At 58.6% G+C, this 20,505-nt stretch overlaps 1 protein-coding gene across 1 annotated transcript; it reads left to right on the top strand.

Moving 5' to 3' along the window:
* Window positions 1–442: 442 nt before the first annotated feature.
* Window positions 443–20,501, top strand: MPP1 (membrane palmitoylated protein 1). The gene is made up of 12 exons (XM_037407961.1): window positions 443–675; window positions 7,226–7,369; window positions 7,716–7,794; window positions 8,817–8,902; window positions 10,090–10,158; window positions 13,854–14,050; window positions 14,329–14,435; window positions 15,383–15,463; window positions 16,041–16,121; window positions 16,598–16,800; window positions 17,432–17,506; window positions 19,159–20,501. The coding sequence occupies exons 1-12, from the start codon at window positions 574–576 to the stop codon at window positions 19,333–19,335; spliced, it is 1,401 nt and encodes a 466-aa protein (XP_037263858.1). The 5' UTR covers window positions 443–573; the 3' UTR covers window positions 19,336–20,501.
* The last annotated feature ends 4 nt before the right edge of the window (window positions 20,502–20,505 follow it).

Here is a 20,505-nt window from a genome sequence, read left to right as displayed (position 1 = left end):
CGCGGAGTGCGCAGGGGGCAGCTCCGCTGGTGCCGGGGCGCGTCCAGGGCCGGGGGCTGCTCCCAGCGGGGGTGCGATGGAAACAGTTTCACGGGGGAAGAGACCCCCCGCGGGCAGCGAGGCGCGGCTCTGGGTGGCGACCGGGGGCGCTTATGTGCCGCCTGTGCGGGGGCGCCGCGCCCCATCCCTTCCACCGGTTGGGCCGCACGGCCCCGCAGCGCACCGGTGACGCCGGGGGCCGGCTCCTCGGCACCCCGCGGGAGCGGGCGGTGGAGCCCACGGCCCCCGTGCGGCGGCGCTGCCCGCCGGGCCCCGGCCCCGGCCCCGCCCCGGCCCGCCCCCGGCCCGCCCCCGGCCCGCCCCCGGCCCGCCCCCGGCCGCCTGGCTCCGCCCGGCGCCGCGCCGCCCCAGGCCGCCTCCGCTGCCGCTGCCACACGGGGCGGGGCGTGCGGGCCGGCGGTGCTGCTGGAGCCGGGGCCGTGCGGCGGGGTTGGGGCCGGGCCGCTGTGCTGGAGCCAGCGGAACCGGCTGCGGCTGCTGGCGGCGGCGGCGGAGCGGCGGCGGAGCGGCGGGATGACCCTCAAGTCGGGGCGCAGCGCCAGCGCCGGCAGCATGCGGACGGCGCTCTCCGACCTCTACCTGGAGCACCTCCTGCAGAACCGGGCCAAGCCCGAGGTGAGCGGCGGCCGGAGGGCAACGTCCCGGCCAGCCCCGGCCCCCCGCAGCGGCCGCCCCCCTCTGCCCCCCGGCCCCTTCCCCGCCGAGGCCGGGCAGGGGGCCCCGGCGCATCCCCCTCCCATCCCACGCCCCTTGTGCGCCCCGATCCCCGCGGGCCCGTAGCCCAGCGCGCTGCGCCCGGCTCAGGCCCGGCAGAGCCCCCGGGGCATCCCGTCCGTCCCGGACGTCCCGTCCGTCCCGGACGACCCCTGCGGGGGCGGGAGGGGGGCGCACAGACACGTGCCCTGTATGTGGCCCGGCGGGTCCCGGGAGCGGGGCCCCTCCCCGGGGGCCGTGGGGTGCCCGGAGGAACGGTCCGCCGGTGCGGCCGGGCGGGGAAGAGGCAGGGTGCAGGGGAGGAAGGCTTCAGCATCCTGCCACCCAGGAGCTTGTGCTTGTTTTGCTGCAAAGTTGTAACTGGTCTGAACTGGAACTGCCTGTCACATGAGCTGATTCGGCTGCTGAGCAACCTCCTGGTCCACAGCGTGGGCTGGAGGGGTGGCGGTGGGTCCTGGCCTCTGCGAGGGGGGATGCAGCCAGCCCTTGGCACAGCTGCCCTGGGGCAAGGAGCGGAGCTGGGGGCTGTGTGCACCCCGTGCACCCCATCTCCAGCAGGAGAACAGGCTGCACCAGCCATCACTGTCCTGCTGGGAGGGCTTCTTCCTCAGCTGGTCTCGTTTGGGGTAGCTTGGGTGCAACTGGAGCAAGGTCAGCAGTTCCCAGTGCAAACACCTGGTGCTTTTCTCCCACCAGAGGTTTTCAGCTTGGAACAGGAGTCCCTGATGGAGCCGTGGCACAGCGTGCCTGGCCTGGGGTTTCCCTGTGGCTGTGGGGAGCCTCTGGAGAGCGGCGAGGAAATTTCCCCGAGTGCTGACTTTGGCCCATCGTGTTGGACACTACAGCATCCAAAAGAGGCTTGTCAGATCTGTCCCACACCAATGGTTCATGCGCTTTTTATGGCGCCACCCCAGCAGAGTGCCTTAGAAAAATATAGAAGAAAGGCTTTTAAAGCGGCTGCTGAGAGGAGCTCTCCCATCCCTCTGCCTGCAGGATCCAGGCAGAGGGCCTGCCTGGCTGCAGGCAGAACAGGGACAAATTGACAATGGCAGAGGGCCATGGAGAATGTAGGAGCTGGCCTACAGCTCCCTGGCATTACAGTATATTTATTCCGGTATGGATAGAGAGAGATGGCAAACCGGGATCTGCCTGGGGCCTTTGAAGAGGAACTCTGTGGGGCTGGCACGCAACTGGGGTTACGTGTCCCGAGCTTGCCAGTTGCTCATGCGCCGATCCCCGTGTTGCATGTGTGCAGAGATGGTGCTGGCCCACGGAGGCTGTGGGCCCCTCTGTGGGACAGTAGGGACATCGCCAGCAGCTCTTGGGAGGAGTGCTGGGTCCAGCTGGGTGCTCCTTGGCTGGAGTCAAGCAGGGCGGCCGGGAGGTTTCTCTTCCCCATTTCCTCTGGCAGAGCCACGTGCTGGGAAGTGCTGTCCTGCATTCCTCCCATGGCGGCAGGACATGCAAACCCTCAGCACGTGGAAGCCATGCTATGGCTAGAAAACAGCCAAAGTGGAGGAAGCCGCTTGCCCTCTTCCCTTGAGCCCCACCACATGCCTGCATATCTTCTCTTTATCTCCCAACTGGCAAATACAGATTACCAAAGAGGTGTGGGCTTTTATTCCCAGCTGTGCACCTGGTTGGCAGGGTGACCTTGGGCATGCCCCCTTATCAGCCGTGACTCAGTTCCCCAACTGTAAAATGGGCAGCGCTTGTGACCTTTGGGAGTCTTGCTGAGAAAAGGAGGGTACTTCTGGAGAGAGCTGAGCCTGAGGGCGCAGAGGGGACGCTCTGCTTCCCTGGGAGCAGTGGTTCCTAGCGTTCAACCAGCACCAGAGCAGACTAAGGCCACGGGTCCCCAGGGACCAAATCCTGAAATGACTGTGGGCACAACTAGTGGTGGAAAGCCAAGCAAAACTTCTGGCCTTGACCAAAATGAAGTGGGGAGGGCTGGTTCCAACTTTTTAATCTCAAATGTGTTTTGCCACGTTCCAGTTTGTAACAGCTGCAGGGGAAAAAGTGTCTTGCAGGGCTTGTTCTGGAGGGTGGGGATGGAGCTGCTGGGCAGCTCCTCAAGATTTCAGTGTCATGGTTTTACTGACTCTCCCTTGGAGGTGACCGGTTTCAAAAACACATCTGGAAGGCTGCATCAGCCTTTCCTGGTGGAAAGATGGTGCCTCAGCAAAACTGACTGCATTCCCTTGAAAATCTGGCCCTTCTCCATTGCAGCACTCCATGATGTGCAGTCAGTGCGAGGGCACACAGAGCTGGTGGCATCTTCTGGCTTCCACAACTGCTTGTATCTCGTCTATTTCTCGGTTCCCTCACTGCGACCTGTTGGTGTTGCCAGGCCTTTTCCCAGCGTCAGCAATGTAATTCTGTTTGATTAAATGTTTGGGTTTTTTTAAAAAAAACCACAAACACAAACCCCACAACAAACTGGATTGTATTTCTGGAAGGCTTCTTGGGTGAGGTTGCTCCTGTGGTTGTGCTGGCAGACCTGAGAAGGCAGTAGCCCCCAGCAGAAGGCTGGGATGAGTTACTTCTAAATGTCCACGTGGCTGTTGTTCCCCCAGCCTGATGGAGCAGCCTAAAAGCAACTTCCAAGCTCTTTTTTTTTTTTTTTTCTTCTTTTTGACTAGTTTGCTCTTTTTACACGTTGCTCTGTTTTTTAAGCTGTACTGAAAGCATGATGCACACATCTGCTGGACAGCGGGGAGGCAAGGTTGAAGCCCTAGAGGGATGGAGGAGAGGTTACTGGGCCAGGACATCCCTGCACTAAACAGTGCCTCATCGTCCCTGCACACACCCACAGTGATTATAATGTGAGGGGTGATGATTCCTGAAGGGAGCTGGGATTTTGTTGCTCGCTGTGGGCAGTGGAGCATGTCTCCCTGCCAGCTGAGAGGGTGATCCCAGGGGATCACGCTCCCTCCTTCCCTCCTGTATCTGGGCTGCTGTTCTTCAGGGGCCCAGTTGCCAAAGCCAGCGGTGTCTGACCTTTCTCCACATGCTTGCCAGGGAGCCGTGCTCTTCCAAGGTCACCCGATACTGAAGTCTCTTGGTTAGACCAGCAAGGAGAGTCCAGGAACCAAACCACCGAATGTGCCCTTTGCACTACAGTGCTGCTTTCCTCAAGTGCTGCTTCAGCCTTCTGCAAACAAGCTGCCCAGTTAATGTTTGATTTGCCTGGTGGTGTGCAGTCCAGCTGAGCCAGCACAGCAGCAGGAGAAACCCTGGCAGATGATGCTGACCCCACCTGGGGACAGGATACCAAGCCCTGGGGTCCTCACCAAGGATTGCTCCAGGCTCGCCAAATTCCCTGTTGGCAAAGGCTGCCCAGGGAGCTGGCACCCTTCCCTCAGCCCTGGGATATGGGGCAGAAATCTGGAGTCTTGAGGAAAGCGCAGGCAGGGAGCTGGGGTGCACCTCTTTGACCCATGGAGCTGGTGGCTCCTCTGCACATTGCCACCTGGAGCAGGATTTGTGCGTGAGGATTTGTACCCTCGCCAGCCAGCTGCAAGGCACCCGTAGGACTGCTGAGCCCCCACTGGGGCTGTCCCACCCTGCCCAGCTCCCAGCAGCCCTACTGCACAGCTCAGCCCCCCGCCTCCTTGCCCCATGTCTGCCCACCGCTGGCCCCAGCAGTGATCAAGCCCAGGGCTGTTCAGACCTGGCAGTGGCTGGTGGTCGTGGAGCCAGCTCTTAGCAGCACGCGCGTAAGTTTTCTGCGAAGCGATGCATAAGTAGCAGGGTCTGGCCCGCTACCAGCATGACCTGAAAGCCTCTTGAGGGCACAGGCTATGCCAGGCCAAACCAGCTGAGAGTGTGGCAGCTGCCAGGATTGTGCAGCGCAGGCGATCTGGCTGGCAGGCTCATGTGCACGGAGCATGGGAGCCACACACGTCTCCAGTCTCTGGCTTCTGGGTATCCAACACTGGTGCTGGAATCTGCCACCCCGTGGGTCCTCGTCCTCCTTGTGAGCCAGACATTTCCCCATCCCCATCCACCCAGTGCAATCAGCAAAAGCCCATGCCATCCCAGCCTGGCTCTGTTTGGCACAGGGAGCTGCCAGAGGACCCTGCTGGGTTCAGAGCTGTGACTGGTGGCTGTCCCCAGGCACAGCAGCAAGTCTCTGGTGACAAGGCTTGCTCTCTGGGAGTCACCAGGGTGACACTGGTGCTGTGTCAGCGTTGAGGGCTGGGTGATTTTCTCCAGCTCTCAGCAAAAAGCAAAGGTCAGGGCTGGGAGGCTCAGCTGGTGGGGATGGTGGAGATGGCAGGGGCGGGAACTCCTAGCCCCTGGAGCAGACTGTGCTGTGTCCTGGGTCATCGGGCTCTGCTGAGCCTAGGGGTTTGAAGCCAGGGATTGCAGAGTGTAAGGGTTTCCCAAGGCATGACCAAGATAAGTGTGATCTGTGCTGACTCAAACCACTTTATGGGCACTTTGGCCTTGGGCAGGGCTGGAGAAGTCCTTGCCCTCCTCTTCCTCCTCCCACCTCTCTCCTCAGGACAGCCAGCAGAATGGTGCAGCAGCAGCATGCCCAGCTGGGGCTGGCAAGCCAGGCTGGGGGGCTGCGAGTCGCTCTTCCTTCCACCCCACGAGACCTTGGCCCAGGCGCTGCTCTGGGCTGAGATTCAGCTTCCTCCTTCGTTTGTGAGTCGTTGGCAGCCAGAGCCCACACAGTTGCCTTTTTCCTCTGAGGAGGAAGTCGGTTGGCTCTTTGAAGTAGTTGGCTTAAAAATAAATCACACATCTTCCCTGTCACTGCAGCACGGGCACTCAGCTCCCTGTGCCCTTCCTGCGGGCAATGCCCATGGCTCTATGCTGATCCGTCCCTCTCTGCCAGCACCAATCCTGCTGGCCTGGCTAGTCCTGGCTCTGCTGCCCCTGCCTTTGGCTCCCTCCCTGCTTTTGGCCATTGCACAAGGCTGGGCCACTGTCTCAGCTCAGCAGCACTCCAGCACATCCCTACCAAAGCTAATTTTCTTGTGGTTTAGTGCCATGGCTACACCCTACTAGCAAATGCTCTTCACCCCACTTGCACCTGCACAAACCTCCCGGCGGCGTGGCTGGATCTCACCCCTTGGCAGCACGGGGCTGCAGCCCCTTCTCCGTGCCGGATGTCTGCGGTGGGTGAGAGCAAGCCGGGACGGCGGGATCAGGCTGCTGCTTCCCCAGCCACTGGCACAGGCCCAGCACTCAAGCCAGCTGCTGGCAGGTGGCATGCAGGGGGAGAGCGTTGGCTCTGCCTGGCTGGGCATGGCGTGCCACCTCGCTGGTGCTGGGCTAAGGCTGGCGAGGACCTTGCTGGGTGCCCCTGCAGGTTTGCTGGCTGTGGCTCCCAGTCTGGGCGCTGCTGGGAGGGAGGGTGCCAAGCTGCAAACTGGGCAGCAAAGCCGGCAACCTGGTGTGGAGCGGGGCGGCCAGGAGGGTTTGCTTTGCCTTGCAGGCCAGCGTGGGGATTTGAGCGTGCCAACAAGGCGGGCAGGGGCTGCAAATCAAAGCTGGCCTGGGTTTCGCTGGGCCAGCACCAATTTGGGAGAGACTCAAGGGAAGTCCACTGCGCTTGGCGGCCAAACTGGCACGTCTGCAAGCTGTGTGGAGATGTTGCCTGGCATGCCCAAGGGGTGTAACAGGACTGCACCAGGCTTTCTCAGACTGGGGGATGGCAGCTTGCTTCGCAGTGTCCCTGCTGTGTGGCAGGGTGGGTTTGGAGATCTCTGCCCAGGACCCTAGGTGTGCTCCACCTGCCCCGGTGCCAGCGTCTACTGAAGATGAAGAACAAAGGTTTCCCCGTGGCTGAAAGCCCCTGCTTGGCTTCCCAGTGCCAGCCAGCATGAACTGGCCCATTGCTGGGAGCTGGGGAGGGAAATGGGGATTTTCTGGCTGGCTTGGGGAGCACGTTGCCTTCAGTGCCTGGATGTGGACCTCGCTTTGCACTGTGCTGGTTGCTCATTGATGTAGATGAGGAAAGGTTGAACTTGCAAACTGAGCAAGAGCAGAGCCTGGCCCCAGTTCTCAGGGGTCAGTCCCAAACTGCTCCGTTCACTCAGTGAAGCTGTCCTGAGCTTTATGCTCTGCAACAAGCCAGCTGTGGGCCAAGTGCTGCTGCGACGCACCGTTAGTGTTTGGGACTTGTTGCTGCAGAAGACGATCAGCGGTGAACTCCTTTGGCTTCTGATACCGGTAGCCTTTCTGCAGTTTTCTTACCTCCTGTGTTTCCCAGGCTAGCTAACTGTAGATCAAGCCCGCAGTCACATCGTCAAGGGTGAAGCTCTCTTGCTCTTTCTTTTCTTGCTCTTGCTGTCCTCTCCTCCAGCCTGTCCTCCTGCTGTGCCCCAGGCACCCTAAGACGGTGGAGTCGCTCAGCCCCAGAGCAGGGAGCCAGCACTCCCTGGCCCCGTTCAGGTGGAGCCCCTAAACCCCAGTCTCTGTTTTGCCCCGACAGGCCGTCACTCAGCCCATGAATGCCATGACTGAGGACATTTACACCAACGGCTCAGCGGCTCTGGGCAGCCCCTCCCACAGCAATGGCCGTGAGGTGCGGAAGATACGCCTCGTCCAGTTTGAGAAGGTCACGGAGGAGCCCATGGTGAGAGTTGGCAAAATCCCAAAGCCTTGTGGCACCCAGGGGGGCGGAGGGGCAGGTAGAGCCTTGCCAACGGGCTGGCCTCAGGGGAAGCAGGAGATCGCTTGAGATGTCAGACATGGGAGGAAGGTGCTGGATCCTGCCTCCTGCCTGGGGACCTGGAGCGAGCCCCGTTAAAGAGCTGGGATGCTTGTGCCAAGAGGAGCTGCAGCAGGCTGGGCTGGCCAAGCAGGGGGCTTCCCCCTAGCCACTGTACAGCCCACCATGGACACGGGCCTGGAGAGGACTTTGCTGAGAGCATGGGAGCTCTCCCCTCCAGTGAGCAGTCATGGATTTTCCTGTCTTCCAGGGAATCACGCTGAAGCTCAATGACAAGCAGAGCTGCATGGTGGCCAGGATCTTCCACGGGGGCATGATTCACAGACAAGGTAACAAGGCCCGTGTAGAGGCAGTGTACGGATTCACATCTACAGCTGGTTTCTTTCCGTGCAGAGATAAGGCAGCCCCCAGCACTGCTGGCTTTCCCCTGTGACGAGGACATCTGTGTCCCTTCCTCCACTAGCAGTATGTCAGTAGCTCAGGGCTTGCTGGTCTCTCTGTGTGGTTGTCATGTTAATGCACTGGAGACTTTAGGGAGAAATAAAGGACTGGGGTAAGGGCTCTCCTGGAAAGGAACCAGAGACCATCTGTCTCCATCTCGTGATGGGGTCACTGTAACAAGAGATGGATCGTACCCCAGAGATTGCAGGGAAGCTCTTCCCGTTCCTAAAGTGCACAGGTGGGACAGACTTGCTGTGGGTTGGCTCTGCAGACCTAAAGAAGGTGCCAAAAGAAATAAATAGGTGCTGTTTTCTGGTTTTGGGTCTTGCCAAGGGGGCACGGAAATGAGACGTTCTGTGCTTAGAAGAAGGGGCCCCTTTTCCAGCCCTGGATCCAAGCGGGAAGTCTGAGCTTACCCCTGCCAAAATAACCCAGGAGCCATTCCAATAACACTACTGGAGCCTGATTTATAGCAGGGTATCTGAGGCTGTAATCTGGCTGAGTATATAAACTGAAACCACAGAAAGTCAAGAATGCTTGTGTGAAGGGCCCTGTAAGGAGGCTGTCATTTGACTTCAGGTGAGGTGCTTGGGTTTGGGTTTGGGTAAACTCTGAAACAGGTGCTTTGACCAGTCTAAAGCACAGAGGGACACACAGTGGAAAGCAACCCGATGACCTTCAGACTGGATAAAGTGTGTGTGTTGGATAGAGGGGGAAGAATCCATTCCCCTTGTGCTTTAGTCCCATGTGCTTAGGTGACATGCGTGGCTCCACAAGCATTGTCCAGGCAAACACAGCAGCATCCAGGCCACAGCTTGCCCAGGGGGTCGGGAGGCTGGTGGAGCTGTGTAGTTCTGGTGAGCGGATCTTGTCCGGTGCTGCATTTTCATGTTTCTCCTGTTGCTGGCAGGCTCTCTTCACGTGGGTGATGAAATCATAGAAATCAATGGGCAGAGTGTGAGCAACCACTCGGTTGACCAGCTGCAGAAGATGCTGGTAGGTATCTGTGCTTGGCAAGGCAGTTCCCAGGAAGGACCACTTTGGCCTGCAGGTGTGCATGCTGGCCGAGCATTTATCCCCGCCTAGACGCTAGAGCCAACACACAGCCGCTTGCAGCAGTGTGATGTGGCAGGAGCCAGGGCCACCATGTCGGGGTGCTGTAATACAGCCAAGTGCCGGGTCTCTGTATGCAGCCTTGGTGGTCTGGCCTTGCTCTTTGTTTCTGCTCTTTGTTTCTGGCCTCCTGACAGCAGCTACAAAGGCTGTTGGCTGGGTCCCTGACATGTGCTGGTGTGTGTGGGGTTTGGAAACCACCTCTGCTTGCCAAGGCTGGTGTGCAGCTCCAGCCCAGTGGCTGGCTGCTCCTGCAGGTCACCTTGGGGCCATTTTCCTGCTGCTGAGGTCACGGTGTTCCTGCCAGGCCCTCGGTAGAGACAGCTTTGGACAGGGTCTCAGACCTGCCTTGGAGTCACACGCTGGGGTCATCCTGATTCGTGTCCAACACGTGGTCCTGCAGACACCCACCAGCAGCCTAAGCAGGAGGCCTGCCCCTGCTGCAGTGCCGTTGTCCTGCCTGGTGACAGGACATCCCTGCTCCAGACAGTGGGACCAAGGAAGATCTTGTCTTTGCCTCCTGAGAAAGGTGGTGGCCCAGGAGGCCCCTCCAAACCTCCAGATGTGGTTGTCCCCATGAGACCATGTCGGTCTTCTGAAGCATGTGGCGCAACAGTGCATCTGGCCTGTGGCAGGCAAGGGAATGCTGTGCCTGTAATGTCACCAGGAGGGCAGGAGTGAGAGGCCGGCATAGAGGGGACCTGGCAGAACCAGCCTCTCGTCCCGGGCTTCCCATGGGGGCAGCCAGGCCAGACAATACAGGTCTCCATGTTCGTTCTGGTGATGCTTAGCAGTGCCCACAGCCAGCCCCTTGTGGGGGTGCTGGTGTCCCCCCATGTGGATGGGACAAGTATGGCAAAGTTATGCTGCCATGGCGCTTAGCCCAGCCCCAACAGAGGTGTTTCTGACCAGGCTGTGGTGCCCCCCAGCCTCACAGCATGGCTGGGGCCCCCCAAGAGCCTTGCCTTTGTGGGTCCTGGCACTCAGCAGCTCCCCGCACAGGTTGCTGCTGTTGGGCTGCCTCCAGGCGCCGCCTCCTCCAACACTTCTTTCTCCCCTTTGTTCACTAGAAAGAAACCAAGGGGATGGTCTCAATAAAAGTCATTCCCAACCAACAAAGCCGCCTCCCTGCTCTCCAGGTAAGTGCAGCCTCCAGACCCGTGGGCTGTGCTGGGACATGGCTGTGGGGCCGGGTGGGACCAGAGCAAATGATGGGGAACCAGTGCTGGGGAGAGAACTGTGCTGAGCCAGGGGAAGGACGAGGGGATGGCTGCCTGGTCACCTTGTCTGAGCTGCTAGAGGGTGAAGAAGGCCTGTCCTGTGCTTACATTGCTGCAAACAAGCAGATTTTGGCCCTGTCTGGATGTCTTTACCCAGTGTGTATGTAGGAATGTGGGCCTGGGATGCCCAAGCCACAGCGGTATGTGTGTGTGTGTGGTGTTTGGTGATGGGAAAGCAGCAGCACGTGCACCCTAGGAAGCACAGAAGCTTCCTGCCACCTTCAGAACTGCAGCCATTAGAGCCACATCCCCATGACAGGGCCACAGCAGCACCTTCAGGCGCAGCACTGGGCTCTCGCTGCTCCCCACTGTCACTGATGCCCAGTGCATCAGCTGCAAGGAGGGTGACGTCGGTCCGGATGCCACCAGCACGCTTGTGAGCAGTGACTGGGAGGAAGGAAGTGGTGGGGGAGAGGAAGGCAGCTCCTTGCACCTGCTGCCACTGCCAGGGTCGGGGTGATGTGCTGTGGCAGGGGGTGACACCTGCCTGGCTTTGCCTTTGAAGTCCTGCTGTAGCGAAAATACTTAGGATAGTAGGGAAGGCTGGCTCCTGTGCCAAGACGTCAGTGTGTAGTGGCTGGGATGCTGTCCTGTCTCTGGGTGCAGGAGCCAATGCCACCGCGGTGCCCCCTGTCATGGACAGGCAGGAGTGGGAAAGCAGCTCAGAGGCAGAGGAGGTGGGGGCTGGATTGTGCTGGAATGTCCCGGAGGAGTCCATGTCACCCTTTTTCCTTACCCAGAGAAGCTGAAGTCTCTGAACGTGGTGACAAGTGAAAACTTTCTCTGTTTCTTGCTCAGCCCAGGCTGTTCCCATCCCAGCTCAACCAGCCTTGCCTGCGTTTATTAAACACGGGCCCGTGTCTGCCCTCCCCTGCTGTCCCTCTGCCCTCATCCAGCTCAGTGGCAGGGGAGAGGTTACCTCTGGCAAACAGAACACGGTTGCTGGCTCACACGAGGCTGGCTGCGGGCTCAGGGAAGAACACGGGGACAAACTCCTTCCCAACAACAGCTGTCCTCCCATTGCTGTGTCCAGGGTTGCCTGCATCTCTGCTTGTTGCGGTCCAGTGCCAAGCGTGGACTTGTGATTATGTTTCAACTCCTGGATCCACATGACCACCTCCATCAGGGCCTGGCAGGCAGGATGGTGCAGGTCCTGGCATCACGATGCCCCCTGTGCCCTGGCTTGCCCCGCAGCCTGGCAGCCAGCCACGCTGAGGCCACCTGAGTGTCTCTTGGTGCAGGTCTGCTTGGGAGGATCCTAATGAGAAGCGCTGAGCACTCGGGGCTCTTAAGGTCATCTCCAACCTGTTCCCAGGCACAAACCACGGGTTTTTGATTTTAAAGACTATGGCTTCTTGTGCTGGAGCCTGCTCAGTACCTGAGCTTCCATGCCTAGAGAGGGGGCTGGCACAGGCAGGCAGGTAGCTTGCATTAGGAGCTGGCCCTTTGCAGTCCGCGGGTGATGGCCAGAGCTGTCTGATGCTAATTGGTGTGTGGGAGTCTTTCCAAAAGTGACCTGGCTGTGCCTGGCTTGGGGTACCAGGGCTGTGGGAGCACAGGGCTCCAGGAAGGTGCCTGGGCAGCGCTTGCTCTGTGTCCCGTGTGTGTTTGTGTTGACGACCTGCTTCCCTGTGCCAAAAGAGTGCTTTCAGAGCAAGCATCAGCCCTCATCCTGAAGGGAGATTCCGCTCTTCTTTGTCTTCCATTGTGAGAGATCTCATGTCCCAGCTTGATCCATGTGCTCTGCTTTTCTGTCAGTGAAAGGGAACCATGTGTGTGTCCTGCTGGCCCTGTGCCTCCAGCAGCACTGCTGAAGGAGGTCATACTGTAGGAAGCTTTTAATGTGGAAAAAGTACAGCATGGTCTACCCTACCCAGGGAAAGATGACTTTCCAGGCTCTGCCTATCATGTCTGAGGACAGAGCATAGACATCACCCTATGTGAATCCCTTTGCCCTCTTGCTACATACTGCATTTCTGGGATAAATAACTTGATAGGGTTGTGCTGAGGGAAAGCCTGCGTTAGCATCAGGCTGGGTCTGATAGTGCTGCTTCCCTGTAAAAGGAACTCCTGCTGGTGGCACGGCTGCTGGGCAGCCCCAGGCACACTGCCGGCTCCGGGCTAACTGCCCTCCTGAGTGACCCCAGAAGTCTCAAACAACAGGGAGCATCCGTGACTTGTGGGAGAGCCTGCAAGACTGCACCGTGACTGGGGGGGTCCCAGCAGCCTCAGGCCCACAAGACAAAAAGAAGCCAGGAGGGGAACAAGGGCATTGCGAGGTCTGTGCTTGGCTACAGACTTCGTTCTCTAAAGCCTGCCTTCTGCTGCCCATCCTCCCTACCCTGCTTTGGCTTTGCCCCAGTGTTAGTCCTGACCTTGCCAGGTGCGCTGGCCAGAGGCAAACTGCAGCTGCAGCAGCGTTTCAGATGAGAAACTGTTCATCCAGGCAGCAAGAGCAAGCAGCAGTACAGAAAACACTGGGTGCACATGCGTGGTCTGCCCCACCTCCCAGGGGTAGGTGACTCTCATCCATCCTGTTGCTCTCTGATGGTTTGTTCTTCCTGAACAGCCTTCCTGGAAAACAAGGTCCATGTGCACAAGCCGCATGCCATTTCTCTCCTGACCTTACAAAGATGCTCGGTGCAGCGAGAGCTCAGGGGCGCCTGGCTGCCTGCAGGCTTCAGGAGGGCTGGCAGCAGAGTGGGCTGCCCCAGTGGCACTGCAGACTCCCTCCCAAAGAGCTGAGGGAGCAGAAGGGACAGGGAAAGGCCACTTTCTCATACCTTCCTGGTCTCCAGGGCTTCCCCGGCCCCAGGAGGGTAGTGCAGTGGCCTGGGAAGCAGCAGCAGCAGGTTTCCAGTTGCAGTTATGATGAACGTGACATTGCAAGAGTAGCTGATAGAGGCCAGGACAGACCAAGGAAGGGACTGGACGTGACACTGCAGCCTTGGCTCCCTGAAGGCCCCGTGCCATGCAGGGGAGTACCCAGTGCTGGGGAGAGGCAGGGCACAGCCGCTGGGGATTGAGAGTGGCCTTCCCTGGTGTGCCCAGGACATGGGACTGCAGGGTGCACTGTGGCAATGGCTCCCCTCTGCTCACCCCACTGCAGACCCCAGTTGCTGTGCACTATGTTGGTCTGAGTGGTGGGACTCATCTCCAGCTGGCTCAGCTCACCAGCACTGTGAAGCACCCAGGGGACCGTAGGGGGGCTAGATGTCAGGGTTCAGGCACCAGCTGTGGGGCTTGCAGGCCTGCCTAGAGGCAGCAGCTGCTTCACTGGCATCTCAAAGATGCCAACCTCCTCCCTCCCTCCCCCGTCAGCATGTCTCACTGCAGCTCCATGCCCAAGAGCTTCCCCCAAGACTTTCTTTATCTCCTTTCTCCCTGCCCTGGTCTTGAGGGGCCTGGAAAGCAGCAGGGGCTGGGGTCCCTCCTGAACCAGGGACCTTGTGCCTCACTGCCGGGGGATGCGATGTGGGGCCGGGAGCTGGACATTACCAAGCTCAGCCAGCCTGCGTGGCCATGCTGACTCCAGCCTGCTCTCTCTTTTGCAGATGTTCATGAGGGCACAGTTTGACTACGACCCAAAAAAAGACAACCTTATCCCCTGCAAGGAAGCAGGGCTCAAGTTTCAGATTGGTGACGTGATTCAAATCATAAACAAGGATGACAGCAACTGGTGGCAGGGCCGGGTGGAGGGTTCCTGCACAGAGTCGGCGGGACTCATCCCTTCTCCGGAGCTGCAGGAGTGGTAGGTCCCGGGATTTGACCAGAAGGGCTGGATCTGGGAGTGGAGGCGGGAACAGTGACCACATGCTACCAGGAGTGTGACCGTGTTGGGTAACACCAACATCACTGCTGGGAAAAGGAGGCAGATGTCCCCTTCATCTGCCGCAGGGTGAGCCTTTACCTGTCCCAGTAGCTACCCTGCTGCTCTTGCCCTTGCATGTCTGAGGGACAATTCCACTGCTCCCCAGGGCTTGGGGTGACAGCTGGACCATGGTGGGTGGTGTCCTCCTCTCTCGGCAGGCGTGTGGCGAGTGTCACCCAGTCCAGTCAGAGCGAATCCCCAAGCTGTAGCCCTTTTGGGAAGAAGAAGAAGTGCAAAGATAAATACCTGGCCAAGCACAGCTCAAGTAAGTGTGAGCAGCGCAGTGGGCTCCAGCCCCAGCCCCAGCCCCGGCCATCACTCCTGCCTCTGGGCAGGGGCAGGTCTGCCCTCCATGGGAGTCAAGACCAAACGGCCCAGCTGCGTTGGCGGCGGGACCTTGGGCAGATACCCACAGCTGTCAGCCTGAGTCCCTCCTCCGAAGTCCTCCTGCCCCTCGGGTGGCCACAGCCGTGCCCCTGTGCAGCTCTGTAGTGCACAAGGCTGGGGCTGGCTCACATGGGAGCCAGGCACCAAGTTCCTGTGCTCTCCGGTGGTGACAATCTCCAGCACTCCCGGCCCTGAGCTCCCTGGGCGGCCAGCCTCCCGGGCCTCAACCCCACGGGCTGTCGGGTATAGGGCAGGCGGCGCTGGCTCAGCAGCTGGGGAGCAGCCCCGACCGCTTCCCACAGCTGCCAAGCCATGGCCCTGGTGGGGCAGGGAGCTTGCCCCTCAGCCTCCCGCTGCAAACACCCCGTGCTAAGCATGGCCATGCCCTGGGCCGGCAAAGGCAGGTGCCTGAGGACACGCTGGCTCGTAGCCCGGCCTGCAGCTCCAACCAGTAACAAACAAAGCTGTAAATCAGAAAGTTAAATAAAGCTCCCCTAGCAGCAAGCTCCCCGCAGCGTCCTGCTGCTTCCCCACCCAGCTCCCAGGTCCTGCTGTCCTGAGCAGAAATACTGAGCGAGAGCAGCCCTGGCTCCTTCAGCAGCCGGGGGTCCAGCTCCCCAGCACCCCCTCCACACCTCATACGCTACTGGCTGCTGCCCTTTTCCCCAAGCAGCTAAAGAGGAATGAGCTCCCAGCCCAGCCTTGATCGCTCCCCCCATTTGGCCCGAGGACCTGGCTTTGGTCTGACACGCGTGCAGTCCTGCTGCCGCTGCTGTGGCTGAGCCGGCTCTGACCACTCACTGTCTTGTTTCTCCTCTGTCCCAGTTTTTGACCAGCTGGATGTGGTTTCCTATGAGGAGGTGGTGAGGCTGCCTGCCTTCAAGAGGAAGACTCTGGTGCTCATTGGTAGGTCCTGCCCCAGGCATCCTCCACAGCACAGGGGCCGTGTGTGACAGGTTCCAGGGGGAACCCGGACTGGACAGGGGCTGGGCAGCGCTGCTCTTCAAACCCTAGTAAGCTCTGGGGAGCTTTTCTTCTGCCTGCAGTGGTCACCAAGCAGGCTGACCTCCTTCATGCAGCATTGTGCATGGTCTGGCACCTGCACTGCAATGCTGAGGTAGGCTTAATTCAGGAGTTTCCAGCTCCTAAGTATCTTTATGGGTAATTTTTATGAAAAACAGCTGTGGTCTGCACAGCTGCACCAAACACTCCCATGCTGTGTGTGCTGAAAATTTGTTGGCAGACCCCACAGGCATGGGCAATCCAGCCACTGCTCAGCAGACACTGGTCCTGTCTCCAGTTAAGGCAAGGAGAACTTCTTCCAGGGCTGGAAGACACCAAAGACCAGCTCAGAAAGCAGATCCTGGACAAGGCCCCAGGAACTCTGTACCTTTCCTCAGACCCAGAGCTGTGGAGGGACCCCAGCATCTCTTGCCAGGCTTCTCTGAGCCCAGCTCCAGCATCCATCCCTCCTTCTCTGCAGGGGCCAGCGGTGTGGGGCGTAGCCACATCAAGAATGCTCTGCTCAGCAACAACCCGGAGAAGTTCATGTACCCACCCCCATGTAAGTACCCAGCTAGGGTGAAGGGCACAGCACACGATGCATTTCCTCTCACCTCCTTGAGCCAGGACCTTCTGACGGCAGATGGGATGTGGGGAGATGTTCCTCCAGCACCACCAAGCCCGTGGTGTCAAAGGCCACCATGCAGGGCACTGTAGGGCCTCCCTGCCTGCTGTCCCACAGGCTGAACCTACCCACAGATGGCTGCAGGGCTGCTACCACCTGCATTGCAGAGATCGCTTTTCACATCCCAGTGGCTTTCCTTGGCCTGGCTGAGTTCCTTACTTGTCCCAAGCAGGAAGGAGTTGAAAGAGGATGAGTACAGCCTAGTCTTGAGGCATACAAGGTCTCCATGCCCTAGCCCTATGCTCAAAAAGGGAAGGCAAGATGCTCAGGTCACCCAAAGGAGAGGCTGCCCATGCTGCTCTGTTCCCCAGACCTTCTGGGGGCTGGTACTCACCATCTCCCTCCATCCCCAGACACCACACGCCCCCCGAAGAAGAATGAAGTGGACGGGAAGGACTACTACTTTGTCTCCACGGAGAAGATGACCCAGGACATCTCAGCCAACGAGTTCCTGGAGTTTGGAAGCTACCAGGGGAACATGTTTGGCACCAAGTTTGAAACAGTGCACAAGATCCACCAGCAGGACAAAGTCGCTATTTTGGACATCGAGCCCCAGGTAGGGAGCAGGGAAAGGAGTGGGCAGGACAGGGGCTGCCACAGACTGAGCTACCTGTGTGCTGGCTGTGACTGTCCCCGTCTTCCCCAGAGCACTGCCCACCTGCCCGTCCCAAAGAAAAAAGCCAGGGAGTGCTGGGTGGCATTTCTGTTCCCAAGACGTGGGTGCGGTGAGGGTACTCCCCATCACGGCCAGGGCCAGGCTGCTGTGGGAGTGGGGGTGCTGGGCCAGCATGGGCCTCACGTGGGGTCCGTTTCCTTTCTCCATCACCACGTGTATGGGTGCTGCTTTGCAAAGTAGTGGTTGTATCCAGTAGCCAGCTCAGAGCAGGGCTGCAGATGCCCCCATGTCCTCCCCTATGAGGTGGAGGGGAAGCCGTGCCGGGACCCCTGCTCCAGCGTCGGCTAACTGCCCCCATACCACCCAACTGTCCCCAGGCTTGGGAGCCCACCCGGAGAGCCCATTGCCCCAGACTAGGGGTGGCCCCTTTAGCCCACCACTGCATCATGGGCACCATCGTCCCCTGGCTGGGGGGCAGCATGGGGTAGTGGGGGACAGGAGCCAGCCGCCTGCACTGACTCCAGCCCTGAGGCATGGCCACGCTCTGGTAACTACACCTCTCTCTCCACAGACCCTGAAGATTGTCCGCACGGCCGAGCTCTCCCCGTTCATAGTCTTCATTGCCCCAACAGACAAGGCAGAGCAGGTGGGTGGCAGGGCAAGGCTGAGTCTCCCTCCAGCTGCACTTGCCTGCCCACGGCAAGAGGGCAAGGAGACTGCTGCCGCAGCCTAGGGCACTCCCCCCTGCTCTACATCAGCTTCTTCTGTCCTGCATTTATTTTTGTGGTCCAGGAGAGCAGGGCAACTTCCTTAGCTCAGGCCTGAGAAACAGAAATTGGTGATTCCTGCAGCCATAGACTCTCTCCCAGATTGCCACCCCCCACCAACCATCATCCCTGCAGCATAATCAGCCGCTACTATGTAGTGGGGTGAGTGGGGTGTACAGCCCAGCACCCAGGGCCATCTCCAGCTGCAGCAGCGCTGCAGAGCAGGTATCCTGCCATCAGCTATACAAACAGGACACACAAACAGCAGCTCCATTCATTTTTTGCCTCATTAAGATGCTCACCCAAAATTAGGATGAAAGCAGCACTGATGCCTCAGTTAACTCACATAGTGCCAAGCACAAGCCACATGCTCCCCTGACAACTAACCTCTGCGGGGAGGTGGGAAGTGAGGGGAGAACAAGGAAACCCACAGAGGTCCAGTGCAGGTGGCCTTCCCTGGACTCATGGCCAGCCAAGGCCACCTCTCCCACCCTATTTTTAATAGGCTCTCAGGGTTTGTAAAGCTTAAGGTACAGACAGTTTCCAGTAAGGATATTTACGCAGCCTCCAGATCAAGCATTGCACAGGCATTAACCTGCAGAGGATTGTAAAGCCAGGTGCAGCAGGCTGGTGGGGGAAAAGAGGGGGCCAAGTGTCAGGGCAGAAAGAGCAGGTGGGCAGCAAGCATGCTGCCCCCCACCTCCCTGCCCCATCACCCCCTGCTGCCTCCAGACAGGAGTCAATTCCTGCCGCAGTGGGCAGGGCCAGCCTTGCTGGTGCAAGCACTATATATAGCTAGTTGCTGCAGATCAGGTAACTGCTTACTAGAAGGGATGCAGCAGAGCCAAAATGTGACCCAGCAGAGCTCACATGACACAGGCAAACTGCTTACTGCTCTCCTGTCTTCACCAAGAGCTTCCAGGTGACACACAGCAGAGCTGCAGCAAGCGCAGCACCCCAAGCTTATCCCCCTGCCACCCCTGCACAGAAGCAGGGAGCCACCTGCACTTCAAGCTCCATTAGGGAGATAGGTGGAAACCGGTCTGGACTTTGCTGTTGAAGGCACAGCTGCCTGCAGGGACACGCTCCTGGGATACCCCAGCTAGCTGGGGAGCTGTGCATACTAGCTACCCCAGCAGGAGAGGGCAGGCAGCTTTTGCTTTTACTGTGAAAAAAATAACTCTATCCCAGCCAAAACCAGTAGATGGAGGCTGGTCCAGCTCTGCCAGCCATCACTGTTCTGGTCAAAAGCATTTTAAAGATAAATATGAGACCAGGTAGATCTGGCCTCACTCTTAGCAGGTAACCTGATGCTCCCAGCATTGCATAGAAGTCCAGCGAAATCCCAGAGACCCTCTCCCAGAGATGACACACCTCCTAGCTTGTCAGACAAGCTGCAGGGATGCTCTGTGGCGATACTTGGCAACTGCTTGAGTTGTTTTGGTGGTGGGAGGGAGTTTGCCTGTTGGGGTGGGCTGTGAAATTCCCCTCCTCCCCAGCCTCCTGAAGACACTCTCTTCATTTCTTGCAGTCAGAGGCTTTGCAGCAGCTCCGAAAGGATTCAGAGAGCATCCGGAGCAGATACGCACACTACTTTGACCTCTCACTGGTCAACAATGGGGTGGAAGAAAGCCTGCAACTGCTGCAGGAAGCCTTTGAGCAGGCCTGCAGCTCTCCTCAGTGGGTACCAGTCTCCTGGGTCTACTGAGGGGGAATCCAGTCCCAGCCGCTTCCCATCAACCATCCTGCAGCCATGGGGAGAAACCTACTCCTCAGCTTCCCCTGGTCCACACAGCCCAGCACAACTCCCTTCCTCTGCTGCTCCATGGACATGGTCTCAATTGGTTGACACATGCACAGGGTCTCCGGATCTCCTCTCCCTGGGGGAATATAGGACAGGGGTTGCCCAGGGGATGGCCACCTCCCAGAGCACTGCAATGCAGTGTGAAGTTAGAGGCTACAGTAGAGCCCAGGGCACCCCATTAGCTCAGAGCACAATTCTCCCCCTCACCGGGCAAGGGAAAGCAGTCAATCTTCTGGGAAGTCCAGCCGATCTTCTCTGAATCAGTCCCAAGGGAAACACAGAGCAGGGGTCTTCCAAGGCAGATCTCCCCCTGCCATCGCAGGAGTGCACACTGCACCACAAACACCTCGAAAGCCTGGCTGGTGTCCACAAGGCTTCATGCCTGATCCCACGAGAGCTCCTACATCCAAGGGTTTCCCCTCACAAATGAGAAAGAGCAGAATAAGGCAACCGTGGATTTGACAAAGGTGGCACAGAGCGTGCCACCTACAGGCAGGTCTCCACATTCTGAGGTTGGAGTTTTCTGATTCACTCTGTGCAATTCTTAATGTAAAAACTCACTGTATTTAAATTCTCACCGTGCAGCTTGGATTGTTACTGCCTGGCCAGAGAAACTCAGTAGCAGCTGAGGAAGTCCCATGGACCTAACCCCAGAGGGACAGTTCAATGGGTAAATTAGATCCAGCCACAACTATCTGTTGCATGCAGTAGAAATAGTGTCTCTACAAAGATCATCCAGGCATGCCTTTCCAGAGTAAGGTGTCTTGCACACTGTATGTGAACATAAAAGCCACCCACAAAGGGGTACCTCCTGCAGGAGTACACTTGACGCACAAACCCCACTATGATCATGTCCAGGAAGCACCGTGGCTCCTGGGCAAACCATAGCCATCATTTAGGTGAAAGAATCTCATTGTGTGTTCAGCAGTCAGCTAGCGGAAGGGGGTTAAGAAGTCTTGTGCAATTTTTTACAGATGCCAAAAATAAAATCTGTTGACGTGCAATAGGGACCTTTGTTCTGATCCACTGCAGGGAAATAATGAGCAGCAATAAATGTGTGCCGAAACACTGCTG

Source organism: Falco rusticolus, chromosome 14 (assembly GCF_015220075.1).
Source record: "Falco rusticolus isolate bFalRus1 chromosome 14, bFalRus1.pri, whole genome shotgun sequence".
Classification (NCBI taxonomy): domain Eukaryota; kingdom Metazoa; phylum Chordata; class Aves; order Falconiformes; family Falconidae; genus Falco; species Falco rusticolus.
The sequence above is the reverse complement of the archived record's forward strand: the minus strand, read 5'-3'. Positions and strand labels throughout refer to the sequence as shown.

What these genes read in the sequence shown, in the direction of transcription:
- MPP1 (XM_037407961.1), top strand. Translation starts at nt 574, where the DNA reads ATGACCCTCAAGTCGGGGCGCAGCGCCAGCGCCGGCAGCATGCGGACG. An exon ending in CCTGGCCAAGCACAGCTCAA is followed by an intron (nt 14,436 to 15,382) that starts GTAAGTGTGAGC and finishes CCTCTGTCCCAG; the next exon opens with TTTTTGACCAGCTGGATGTG. An exon ending in CAACAGACAAGGCAGAGCAG is followed by an intron (nt 17,507 to 19,158) that starts GTGGGTGGCAGG and finishes CATTTCTTGCAG; the next exon opens with TCAGAGGCTTTGCAGCAGCT.